Genomic DNA, 12,976 nt, shown 5'->3' on the forward strand with positions numbered 1-12,976 from the left:
GTAGTTTATCTTATATGAAAGGACATAAGATATAGGAATTGTGTGTTTTCATTTTTAAACATACACTCTATTTGGTAGTTTCATTTACTCCATGTTTAATTGCAGAGAATCAGCTGATTTCACATGATCAGAATTTTCATATTATATTTAGTGAGTGGTTTCCTCTGATTTGTGGCATTTTTTTCTAGTCTCATAATATCTGTTAGCTTTTGTCTTTGTCACCTTGAGCCATTTTCACTGTTTAACATTTAACACACTATATATCCCCCCTTTCTTTTCCACTTCAAAGCATACATATATATTTCTAGTATAATAACCTCTATTTGCTCAGGAGGCAGAGGGTAAAAGGTAGGTGATTTAACATTATTTTACAATGGTTAGTTCTGACGTTCTCATATTACTACCAGTGCCTTCCCTCAACTGGTGTGCTTTAAGATTTCATGGTGCATAAAATGACAAGTAGAGGCAAGTGGAACTGGGTGTAAAGGATAATTATTGTTAATCATGAGCTTGCTTTGACTGCGTCCATCATGGCCTGCAGACAACCGTTTGTTCCTGTTTGTTATGGAGTTTTTTCTTCTTTAATACAAGGGCTTGAGCAGGATGTCCCAGAAGCCTTGGAATGTGACCTGTCCTGATTTTCATGCCCCGAGCACAGGGTGCATTTCCGTTGAGTCATGTCTTTAAATCCTTTCCATACGTGACCCTGGCAAAACTGCGTGTATTGCCCCACAGGGTCTTCAGGGTCCTATGGCTTGTCTCGGTCAGGAGAGGGTTACCTCGGCCTGCGTTCGCTCAACGGGGAGGGCCTCAACATCGCCCCCTCTCTGCAGCAGCAGGTAGGCACTGAGGACTCCCCCAAGGCCTGCCTCAATGCCCTCCCTCTCCCAGAGGTTCCTTTTTAGTTTCCTTAACCGTCGCTCCCAACCCTAATCCTGGAACAATCTTGCCATGCATATAGTGTTCCCACTCTAACGCACCCAGTTAAAATCAGGAAAGAATTGTTGATAAGTTTTGGGGGTGGTACATGTATTTCGTTCTTTTCGTTTTCGGTTTTTGTTTTTTTATACTATGCTCGTGTTACTGAAGTAGAACTATTATTCTATTTCATTTCCTTAAGAGAAACATGATATGTAACACCCTGAATTGCATTAATACCTTCCAAGTATTTATATTTATCTGAAAATGTTCTGTTGCTCATCACTTAGAAGCAATTGTAACTTGTTTTATTAAAACATCCAGTCGTAATTTTACTGTCAATAATTGTCGTAACTGTCAATTTAACTTTATTCAAGATTTAATTTTATATTATGTTTAGATTTACTTTGTATTTTTGTATGTTTAAGAATATTTAAATATGGGTATGTTTCCTGTAAAGCAAGGTGTTGTGCTCCAGACTTTTGAGAATGATTTTGACAGTCTCCATAATTTTTAAGTATTCTTTTACCCCGATGAAAGACGTAGATTTAATTGGTTCATGTGTGTTAGAGGAAGGAAACGCTAAAAAGTGTATGGCAGTGGTACTCCAGGTGGCTTTAGTTGTCCTCCCACTCATCCTGAGCCCAGTCTCCTGTGGCACCAAGACGTCTGCCATCAGACTCTAGCAGTAGCTCCCAGTCCTGCGCCCTCCCTGCATAGACCCACACCCAAAGACCCTTTTACCATTTCTTTTTTACCATCATACTGTATTTAGTACTTGTTCATTGTACCCTGTGTTCTTACCTTGCACCTTCACCCATGTGCTGTGGGTCTTCTTATCCACTGGGTTCTTCCTTCAAAATGCTGATTCAGTTTTCTTGTTCTGTGATTCTGTGAATAAGGACAGCTGCACACGAATGTGGAAAAGGTCCTCAAGCTCATGCCTAGCCCTGAGGCCTAGGCAACATAGAACCAAAATGGATTAGGAGTCAGCAAGGCTTGATAATAGAGTCGTTGTCACAGTCCATGTCTGACATGTGACTTCCGTCAAGTCTGAAATTGATAAAAGATTATTAAGTCCGGCCTTGGGATGTTAAAGGGTTTAGGGGTTTTGTTTTGTGACTGCTTTCACCGACTTTTATAATCACCGTGTGGAGTGGAGTTAATAATTATGAATAGCATGATTACTGATAATGGTTTGCTATTTCAGATGTACTTTGGTGTAACAGTCACACTGCACTTAAAAACAGGAGTGCCATTCAAGTGCCATTGTGTGTGTTCATCTAAAACTAGGTGTGTGATTGCAGAATGTAATAATAATCATGTATTATCTTCTGTGTGTGACAGGTGGATACCCTGCACCGTGCTACACACCTGACGGGCGGCTATGAGGAGCTGTCAGGAAGTGCCCTTTACACCCCACACCACCTAGATGTGAGTAATATTGCACACATTAATTTTACATTTAATCAAACAAAGTTTGAATTTAGTTTGTACTTGGGATTTACATTCACCATAGTACTACTTTCATACAACATGTAAGGATTTTAGCAGAAACTTATTTTCGGCCCGTGCCAGGTTAGGTACTTACCCATATCTGATCAGCTATGTCTGAGTAATAAATACATTTGTTTGTGGACATTTTTTGGCTTTCACAGATATTAATAGTTTTTCTTTAAACCAGTATAATACTCATATTAAGAAAGTAAAGCAGCGGGACTTGAATGACAGTTTTAAATAGTGAAACTAAATCAGAAAAACAAAATGAGAAAGGTGATGCAGGTGTTATGTGTCTTTCTGCTTGATCCTTGGAAATGTAGTAAGAGTCAACAATCAGCAAAGATGTTTTCTACATATTGACATTAAACAATTGCTTTTTACTGCTCCCTAAATAAATCAAGTGCTACTCTGCTTTTAAAATATAGAATTTCTGAGGCTTAAGAATAATATTTTAAAATGTCCCGTTGAATTGTAATAATAATGTAGAGTGTAACACTTTGTTTTCTTTCTGCTACAGGCCAACGGAAGCTGGCAAGAAAACCCCAATCCCTCCTCCATCACCCCTCCACCCGGACATCCCAGCAGCGTCCACTCGGACACCTCCACCTGAGCTTCCACTACTCCCCACAACTCACACACACAATATCTGAACTCTTCCACCAGTGCAGCCCTCCTTGATCTCTGCTTTTGTTACACAGTTTAGCCACTGCTGATGCCAGTGAACATTTTCCCCCGAGTTCTACTTTGTAGGTCAGCTCCACTGTGGAGATGGACCACAATGGACACACATACATACACATGTAATGACCCACTCATTCAGCCAGAGAAGATCACACAGGAGCTCCTGCCTCCCTGCTGAAACCAAAGTGCTGTCAGCAGTCAAATCTCCTTCTGTTCATCAAAAAAAAAAAAAATGAAAGAAAAAAACAACCTCAGACAACCCAAACACCAAGATCCCATGCAAAATTCCTTCAGTCTCCATTTAACTTGTTTTGCCTGTGCTTTTTTTTTGGGAATTTTACAGCTGCCTAAATAATAGAATAACTAGTTATGTTTTAAGATTCATGCACATTTACACTTGGTTGCATTCCACTATTCAAAGGATCAACTAAGCACAAATATAGATATATTTAGAAAGGTGAGGGTAGAAGTGGAGAAGACAGCAGTGGTGTAAACCTTGGCTGGGTGATGGGTCATGCTTTTACACTTACTTCTAGGGAAATGGAGGGAAATGGTGCGCAGGTCTGTACAGGAGCAGAGGGCAAGAAAAAATGTAAACCATGCAGCTAGGAGTTACACTCTGCCCTAGTCTGCTGTGTCTTTTAAGAGAAGTAGTAGTTTTCTTTAGTTCTCACTTTCTGTTTTGAAATAGACTAGTGCTTTTTTGTAATACACTTTCCCACAAATAATGCACCAGCCACCAAATATAAGTACACTGTAGACTTCATTAGTTTTTCAGTTCATTCGGAGTGGATGGTACATGGAGCCGGTTTAGAAGTGGGCCAGGACAAGCAAGGTGTTTTGTTTTGTTTTTTTGTTTTAATAAATACAAAACTGTCTTCCATGCATGTAGGCTTCAAAGCTGTTTTAGAGATTTAAATTGCATAGCTTGTTCAGTTTTAAGATTCTTTTTTTTTCTCCTCATTTTTAATTTCACATAAAGAAATGCTACAGAATGGAGAGGATATATTGACAGACCAAAAACCATAAACAAATAACCTTACCATGCATCATGTACATGCACACAGTATATTGCCCCACCAGGAAACCACAATTTTGGGGCTTTTTGCAGTATAGTGTGCTTCCCTACAGCTTTGCATCAGCCCCCAGATGCAACAAAGCACTGAAAAAGATCCAGTGCTTACAACTATGGTCTTTACCTGTACTCTTCCAAACCAAAAATGTTAAATACTAAATGCTTATGAGAGTGTCTCATAATTGTAGATGTAAATTGTGCTTGTTACAGTTTGGGAGGAAGCGGATTCTGTAGGGAATTTGATTTTGTGCTTCTGTATGTGTTGTCTGATGGCCTCTCGTGGTACATATATATGTTTGTGTGCGCATGAGTGTGCACAGGACGTGTGTTTGGAGATTTTTTTTTTTTTCTTAAATTGGTTTCTGGGTTTTTGTTTGTTTTGTTTTTGTATGTATTCTCAGTCACACTTTATAACTGATTGTATTGTATGTGCAATTAAAAGCACTCATTCAGTAATAATAGCATGCCACAAAAGCACATGCCGTCCCTTCTGTTGCTGATCATTTTATGCCTCACAGGAACTCCTTTCTTTTTTTTTTTTTAAACCAGTTAACATGGCCAAGCAACAAGGGCTTTTCTCCTTTGAAGTTTAACCAAAAACTAGCATCAGACATGTTCTGAATTTGAAACAGGTGGACTGCAGCCAACACCTTGGAATAACACACCAATCTCGAGTATCGTTTTTCTGACACAGGAGATATGGTATGCTGGGTTGTGTTGTTTCTAACGTGCGTCTATCCCTCTCTCTTTATTTTTAATACAGTCAGACCGTGGTAGTACCAGGGCGTTTTTGATACACGAATGGAAATTGTTACACAAAAGACTCAATGATGAAACATGAGGGGTTTTGTTTATATGTATGAAAGAACAAACTCTACGGACCTTTTCAAGGAATTACCCAGATCATAGTGTCATGTATAGATTAATGTTAGTTAAAACAAAAAAAAAATCATATGGCTGTCTTATAACTAATGCTATTACTACACCAAATTACATTTGTTTTGTTTTTCTTCCTCCTTTTTGTACCGGTCATCTATGGATGTCATTGTACAGATTGTGGAATGTTTCGGTGTATTTCTCTTTTTATATACTTACATGTTGTTTTTTTAATGCCTGGTTTGTTTTGCCTTTACTCTGCTGATGAGTAATATTTGTAATGTTCATTTTGGATTTTGTTGACTTTGAATTGGGGATTTGGAGTGTTATCTGCGTGTTTTTTGTTAGACCTGATATTTGTTCATGGTGCAGTGAGAGTTTCCTTACTGTCGCCGTGTTATATCACATCCAGTCACGGAGGAGTAGAAAAGTGCATCCTCCAGCAATGACCACGTAGCGAGGAAAGCAAAAACGTTTATCCAATTTTGTTGAATTTAGGCACTACATTCGATTTTGAAGCTCCTCCCTTTTTATGATTTCTGATTGGGAGCTTGGGCTGGTTAACAATTATTATATATTTCATTATAGTTATTACTTGTTTAATAATTGCAGATTAGGCCGGAACCAGTGATGAGCTTTGACTCACCAAAATCAGCTCATCGACATATGATGACCCCAATAATTTGGAGCTGTCTTCATACGTTTCACCATAACGTGCTTGCGGTATTTGAGCTGCAATGTTAACAATCTCCCTCTGATTTTTCAGAACAAAACAGGGATGGGTCAGTCATACTGAAAGTAGGCTTGATAACTATTCATCTCCATTTCTGTCTAATCTCTGCTCTGTCTAGACACTTAGCAAGAAAGCAAGTTTATCTAAGCATTTTATCTACAGAGAAAGGTGTGCTGAGATGGATTGTGATTGTGTTCCCACGTATGTCTTTTTAAGCTCAATCATTTCCTTTCCCAGCATATGAGAGTAGACAAACACAAACTTGCCCTTTTATCATGATGTCAGAAGTCTTCTCACAGTTCCTTAAACTAGTCAAACATACAGAGGGAATGTAACTGAAACTTCCTTATCATTGAATGGTTTTGCTTTCATTGCTGGAGACGTGAACTTTTCTACAGCAGGAAGTTGCATGTTTCTCACACAACCGCATGAGATTCCTATTGCACATCAATGGTGTCTGAGATGGTGCTGGTCACGTTGTGGTTTGACTTAAAATATCATGTCACGTGAAATTAACGTGTGCAGAGTGCACAGTGCGCTTTGCCTTCACACAGAGCTCAGAGACTAAAAGTCAAAGCTGAGGCACCGTGACCCAAGAGAAGCTTCCTGTCATCATTATACTGATTTCAGCAACAACCACAACTGATCCTAGGTCAGTGATTTAATATACTTTTAACACCACTTGCAAGTCCACACTACTATACAATTCTACTGCACCATGACAAATGATACCGAGGTGGTTCTTTCTGTTATTTTCTTAAAGCTGTAGTATATCCTTCTTCCTCCCATCTTTTGTCCCTTCTGTATTCACCACTCCCCCTTTCTCTACCTCTCCTATTCTCTCCATTTCTCTTGTATATAAACCTTGCCATTTTCAGACTTGCTAGTCTGTTATGAACTCCTTTTATACCTCAACTTTAGAACTGTTCTAGTAAGAGAAAAAAAAAGAAATATGAGAATTGTAGTGTTCCTTATTAGAAAAACAAAAACTAATAAAATAATCTAGTGTGCTTTTGATTTTTTGTGTCTGGTTTATCATTCCACTTATGAGGCTGCATGTGTACATCACGCAACATGAACTTGTACAAAAGCCTTCTGTGTGGTTTATTCAAATTATTCAACATTTACTGCAAACCTAAGAACATGTAACAAATGCTTCATTTAGACAGCAACATCTCTTGTTTATAGAACAGTTATGTTATAAAACCACACTGGTACATTGATGCCCTGTCCACAATTATGACTTTGTGAAGAGGTTCTGAATGAATCAGATCTAAATGTATGTGCATGACTGCAGAAAACAAGGCAATATATTTGGGGTCTGGATGAAGGAATGGAATGAAGAAAACAGTCCTTTGTGTCACGAGAAGAAACTTGCATCTGTTTTAAACAGGACAGGAGTCTTTGCATTTTAATGTGAAGAATGACATTCGCACAGAGTGTTGTTGTACTTCTAGCATTTCTAGGTCAGCAAACACTCTCTTCTTATTGTGTCTGTCTGAACATTGGAAGGTTCAACCTCCTCTTCCCCTCCCCGTCTGCACAGAAAGCACAGTATGCGTTTGAATGTTCTCCTCATCTCCTTGTCCCGGCAGGAGTAGATGATGGGGTTCACCAGAGAGTTGCACTCTGCCAAAACCAGGCAGTATTTCTCAAACTGCAGAACAAACTTTTCAAAACGAAGCCCATCCAGCAACAAAATGACCAAACCTGGGGTCCAGCATATCACAAAGGCACCTGAGGATAGACACGACAACATGCAAACAGAACAAAAGTCAGCAAGCATAAATCTTGAGGCTTTGTTTGTCAAGAACCACATCCTGTTTTCAGCAACATACAGCCCCAAACCGTGGAGTCTACTTAGAAGGATTCACTAGTTTTCATTAGGAACAGCCTTTCTAGTCCAAGAACATCTGTTTCCTAGAGAATGTTACTGTGCAATTATCATTCCAAAGGACAACAAAACTGACTACGTACCAGCCAAGGGAACAAAGTGCTACATATGCTGTACCTTAATAGTTAACATACCCTCCAAACACTCTCAACACCTCCAACACTAGGATTCAATTCACTAATCTGCATTCTGGTTTGATTTAAACTTTGCCAGATGCTCCCATTGAAAATGACTTAACCCCTTCAAGACAGTTATGCTGCTACATACGGACACTTACACAAATTTAAATATAATAGTCTTCCTGCCTGGTGAAGAAGCTCATAGACCACAGTGAATAACAGCCTGTCTCAAAGTATGCAAATTTGTGACGGCAGCCACGTGCAGATGTCACACTGATGGAATAAACCTCTCCTAGCTCTCACTGCCCAAACAGTAGAGTTCCGTGTTTAGCACATTTAAAAAAAAACTGTTGTAGTCCTTTTTGTGTAGCAATTTCTACGCATTACCACATACATTGGCGAAACTGCACTAAAGCTAGGTTTATTAAATAGTGCCCTCTCTTTTTTAGATACATGTACACTTCAAATCAGTTCAAGGGTATTTTAAACTCCAAGATATTTGCATCGGCCAAAATGTGTTCTCTTACACAACAAAGTACTTTTGTTAATCTCTCTGAATAGGAGTATCTGCTTCATGTTGTAAATGTTAAAAGACAGGGCTTTAGTGACTGGTCACTTAGTAGTTTCATTTGCATACTGCTGTCCTACGTGATATCATTACAGCAACCGCCCATATACCGTTAATGATTAACAAGACAGCACTTTTATTTTTATGCGAATACCTGCCAAACCAGATTGTACATGTTAGGACTTGATCTATCGTGATCTAATTCCAAAATGCCTGTGCCGCCCCAATTAATACGAACATATTGTTGCTGTCCAATAAAAAAAATGTATCTCCATTTTTGTTGGTTTTTAGTTTGTTACATCATTTAGAAATTAGAAAACATCATGAAGATACATGGAGATTGGAGATACATGTTTTTCTTTGGACAGTGATTAAATATATTGCGCATAAGGTAAGGAAATCCTTTACCCAGGATCATGGAGACCGTCTTCATCAGGCTCATAAGTGTATCGCCGTTCGAGATCTCTACGATGTTCAGGGCCATGTTTCGGCTTTTCCGTCGCACATACACAAAAATGTGCGTGTAGATGGCTAACATGATGGAGAAGGTGAGGAGGTTGAGCAAAGCCCAGAACACAAGGAAGCTCCGAGAGTAAAGCGGAGCTACAGTGGAGCACGTTTCCAACTGGCAAACGCAGTTCCAGCCCATTGTGGGCACCAGGCCCATGATGATGGCCACCGTCCAGATGACCACGATGAGCAGCAGCACTCTGCGGTTGGACATGGTGCTGTGTAGCTGCATGGTGAAGATGGTCTGATGGCGCTCTAGAGCCACGGCCAGCAGGTTGACCACAGAGGCTGTCAAGCTCATCTCTATCAAGGCCCCACGGAGGAACCACTGCTGCTGGGACAGCCCAATGGTCCATGGGCCGGTGTGAAAAATGAGATTGAGGTAGGAGATTCCGGCGAAAAGATCTGCAGCTGCCATGTTTCCCAGCAAGTAATAGATGGGGAAGTGGAAGCGGCGGTTCATGATGATGGCCACCATGACCATCATGTTGGCAAGGATGATAAATACACAGACGGGGACCCCCAAGCCCACCACCACAAAATCAATTGGCCTCCATTGTTCACTGATGTTCTTTCTACTCTCAGAGTAGAAGTATGAAACGCTCTGATTAAGTCCCTCACACTTTTCAGAGGGCATCGCTGAGGAAAAGCTCAGGGTCAGGAGAGTGACCCCAGTGTCGCAGCTAGATTTCCCTTTCCTGTGGTTGCAAGTCACACTCCATTAGAGATAGTCAGTTCAAGCTAGGGTGGCATCCCATCAAACGGTTAAGAGGAAATCTGTTCTTCAAGAATGTCCTAGAGAAATAAGAGAAGGTGATATGGTAATATATATCAATGCTTAAAAGATGCACAATATTAATTTATGATATTTGGACACAGTGCCAATATTAAAAACATTTTACTGAGCCGCCATAAATTATAAAAAAAACTAAGTTGACATTATTTGTAATTAAACATACAAATATACAAATAATTATCCTGCTTTTGTGTCACAGCCTTCACTTCTATGTAAAAGCTTTATAGTGATCCTCCTGAACATTTCTGAGATGATTTGACTACATTCAACCACACAAGCAGAAGTGAGGTCACATACTGATATTTGATGATAAGCCCTGTATCACAAAAACAGTGCAACTGATCCCTATGATACTGGCAGTAGCCCCAGCTGACTTTACACCCCTCTAGCCGACACTTGGCATTGGACAGGATGATCTTCGGCTTATGTACAGCATTTCCTTGTATCTGTCAATGTTTTTTTTATAAGCGCTGCTCAGTGCCCATGAAAAACCACAAACATTTGGCCATGTCATGTATTTACAAAGAGGTGAGTTTTATCATCACATTCCAGTGAATTCAGGTGCCCGTGAAGGGCCTTTTTATTAGTTTGTGTGTGAAAGACATTGTAGAGCTTTCACATTTCCCAGTAAATAAAAGGAATTATTACTGGAAGAGTTTAAACTAAAAGTCATTACATTTTCAAAATTGGTCTGAGTCATTACTGCATAACATAAGGCATTTGGAAATCTTAAACCTTTGCCTATAACTCAGCCCTTAATGTAAATCACAGTTATGAGGGGCATGAGATTATATAAGTCGTTTCACTCAAGCAGAGCTGCCAAATTCATTACTATTGCATGATAAATCACTGGTTTAAGAGGCTGTAACTGACATCCTATAGGATTTCCATGTTCCACCTTAAATGTTGGAGCAGGCGCCAGAATGCAACTCCTGCACCATTTAAGGTGGAACGGAAAATTTCCCCAAAGAAGGCACTTTCAGCATCCATTCACTAGTTTGGGGACAAAAATGTGAAAGCCTGTATATACACATATACCCAACGTTAGACGTTAAAAAAGAGCTAAACATTCATTTCACAGTGACAACAATCTTAGATTCACATCTCTTACACCAACATTCAGGTTTGTCTGGTTTGTTTTCTGAAACCAACAATGACCAACCAGGAGGCTGAGAGGTGTAGGTTTTCAGAAAATTACATTTTACCAAAAAAATAAATAAAAAAAAAAGAGAGCAAAGCAAATACAAAACATCCTGACGACATTTCGTAGGCAGAGCAACATCTGCTTAAAGTTAGTTGTACACGACTGGATTCGCCAATTATATTTTTTACAAGTTTTAAACATTCCTTAACAAAACCAAAGGAAGCGAAACAAACCTCTGGAAATTTTAGAATCACTCACCGTCGACGTGAACGGTCCCTCTGTGTTCAGAAAAGTCCAGAAAAGATGTTTTGTGCGCGACAATTGCGCTCCTTCTTGGGTGTTCTCCCGCGACTGACGCCTCGACGACCTCCTTTACCGAGTTTATGATTTACAGCTGAACTCCGGGCTGAAAAAACAGACCTCGCCGATTGGTGGGGATATTTTGACGTCACAACTGTCCATAACGGCACTAACTGTACTGTGGCTGTTCTGGTTTATAATCTTATTTAAAATCAACGACATGCCCTTTACAAAATGCACTTTAAAAGCGCGTAAAATGCAGTGGAATTAATTTAATATAATATTATCCCCGAATTCTACTATATTATGAAACGTTAACCAAATGGAAAAGGTTTTGTACAAAACTAACCTACGTTTTACAATGAAATTTACAACGAAAGGTCACTTACAATAGTGTATAAATCAAATCCAATATAATACACATTCCAGACGTCAGTTAAACCCATCTCTGCCTTATTATAATAATTTAATTAGTGCAATTATTTCAAAATAGCTAACTAATTAACTGAATAAATAAATAAATACAATAAAAGTTGCCTTCAAAGCCGTTAAATGTAACTCTACACCTTCACCTTCATTCATTATTAACAAATCTAAATGAGTTTCAAAAACACCTAATAATAATAATTAGTCCCCACCTCTAGCTTAATTTGGATATGATAATAAGGGAAAAATTTGAAACAGGAATTATAAAGAACATGGATATTTTTTAGAGGTTAAAAGTAAGTTTTACACTTCTCTAAACAATGGTTTATTACGTATGTGTTGCTGGGAGAAGTTGAGGTATTTAGTTTCCAAAAACAGTTCAAATAAAGAATTAAATAGAGAACCAAGTACCATTGTGCCAGAATGAGGTTTCAGTGACTGAAACTTCAGGAAAGGGAAGAGTGAGAGACAAACTAAAATTATATAATATATTATTATATATTCCTAAGTATTTATTTCTAAGTATATTTATTTTGTCAGTAAAATAATGTATCATTCAGTGTATAAGTGTTTAATTGGAAATTTTGTACAGAATCAAATGAGGGTCATGAATATTTTGGAAGTAAAATTGGGGGCCGTGGGAGTGAAGGAACAGCACAGTCCTCCATCAGTCCATGGCTGAAGTATCTAATCCACAAATGCTCCCCAGACACTGGGAATGTCTGCCCACAGCGCTGGGTGTGTGTTTACCAATAGTGTAGAATTAACAGGGACAGAAGTGACATGTCCCCACCAATATCCAGTGATTATTGAATTGTACCCACCAATAATATAATCCCCTCAAAATAAATAAATAAATAAATAAATAAATAAATAAATAAATAAAGATCTCTCAACGTCTCATTAACCTAGAAGTGCAGAAAGGGTTAAATCACGTTCTCTACTAGAGTCCTACCACCCAGTAACACATATGGTCAGTGTGATTGGCAGTGCCTCTCCCTGCTGTCGCGTGAGACTCTGTAGCTAAGTTTGGTTGTTTGCAGCCAAAACTGGAAGGAAAACTTTCCAGTCATATACAGAGTTACTGTGCAGGACTCAGGTGCAATGTGAGTGACACGTGGGTGTCAAAAGCGAGTGAGGATGGCAGCAAAAAAGAAACTAGGCTTAGGTAGACCTAAGCAGCTATTTTTCAAAGAAACGTGTAAGTCGCTTAAAGTCAAGTTTGCTAATGAAATTAGTCCATCATTTGCACTATGGCTGAAGTAAACTGAAGTCTAAACTACTTCGGTGTCAGACATTAGTTTAACATTAATTTAAATTATGAAATGCATGCAAAGGGTGTGTGGGGTCCCCACCAATAACAAGAGCAAATCTACGCCCTTGGTGTTTGCTGTCCAGAGTGTATTAGCGTGTGAGAAAAAGAAGGTCAAAGAAGG

General features: G+C 39.0%; 2 protein-coding genes across 5 annotated transcripts in view; one reads left to right on the plus strand and one right to left on the minus strand.

Moving 5' to 3' along the window:
* The window catches only part of pbx4 (pre-B-cell leukemia transcription factor 4), a 33,371-nt gene extending 26,795 nt beyond the window's left edge, over positions 1 to 6,576 (plus strand). For 3 of the 4 annotated variants that reach the window (XM_066673580.1, XM_066673581.1, XM_066673582.1), the window contains 2 exons: positions 2,266 to 2,352; positions 2,936 to 6,576. In XM_066673580.1, the coding sequence (XP_066529677.1) occupies positions 2,266 to 2,309 (44 nt within the window). In that variant the 3' untranslated portion in view covers positions 2,310 to 2,352; positions 2,936 to 6,576. Of the gene's footprint in view, positions 1 to 735; positions 840 to 2,265; positions 2,353 to 2,935 lie in introns of all 4 variants that reach the window. The other variant, XM_066673583.1, reaches the window with a different exon arrangement.
* A 263-nt stretch (positions 6,577 to 6,839) lies between these two features.
* On the minus strand, positions 6,840 to 11,209 carry lpar2a (lysophosphatidic acid receptor 2a). The gene is made up of 3 exons (XM_066673584.1): positions 11,073 to 11,209; positions 8,773 to 9,669; positions 6,840 to 7,520 (listed from the first exon to the last, which is right to left on the minus strand). The coding sequence occupies exons 2-3, from the start codon at positions 9,509 to 9,511 to the stop codon at positions 7,246 to 7,248; spliced, it is 1,014 nt and encodes a 337-aa protein (XP_066529681.1). The 5' UTR covers positions 9,512 to 9,669; positions 11,073 to 11,209; the 3' UTR covers positions 6,840 to 7,245.
* Between the last annotated feature and the right edge of the window lie 1,767 nt (positions 11,210 to 12,976).

The sequence above is a fragment of the Hoplias malabaricus genome, chromosome 6 (assembly GCF_029633855.1).
Source record: "Hoplias malabaricus isolate fHopMal1 chromosome 6, fHopMal1.hap1, whole genome shotgun sequence".
Lineage (NCBI taxonomy): Eukaryota > Metazoa > Chordata > Actinopteri > Characiformes > Erythrinidae > Hoplias > Hoplias malabaricus.

Bases quoted from the DNA above. Each gene is read 5' to 3' on its own strand.
- lpar2a (XM_066673584.1), bottom strand. From the start codon at position 9,511: ATGCCCTCTGAAAAGTGTGAGGGACTTAATCAGAGCGTTTCATACTTC. The intron at 7,521-8,772 runs GTAAAGGATTTC...GTCTATCCTCAG, and splicing joins GACGGTCTCCATGATCCTGG to GTGCCTTTGTGATATGCTGG.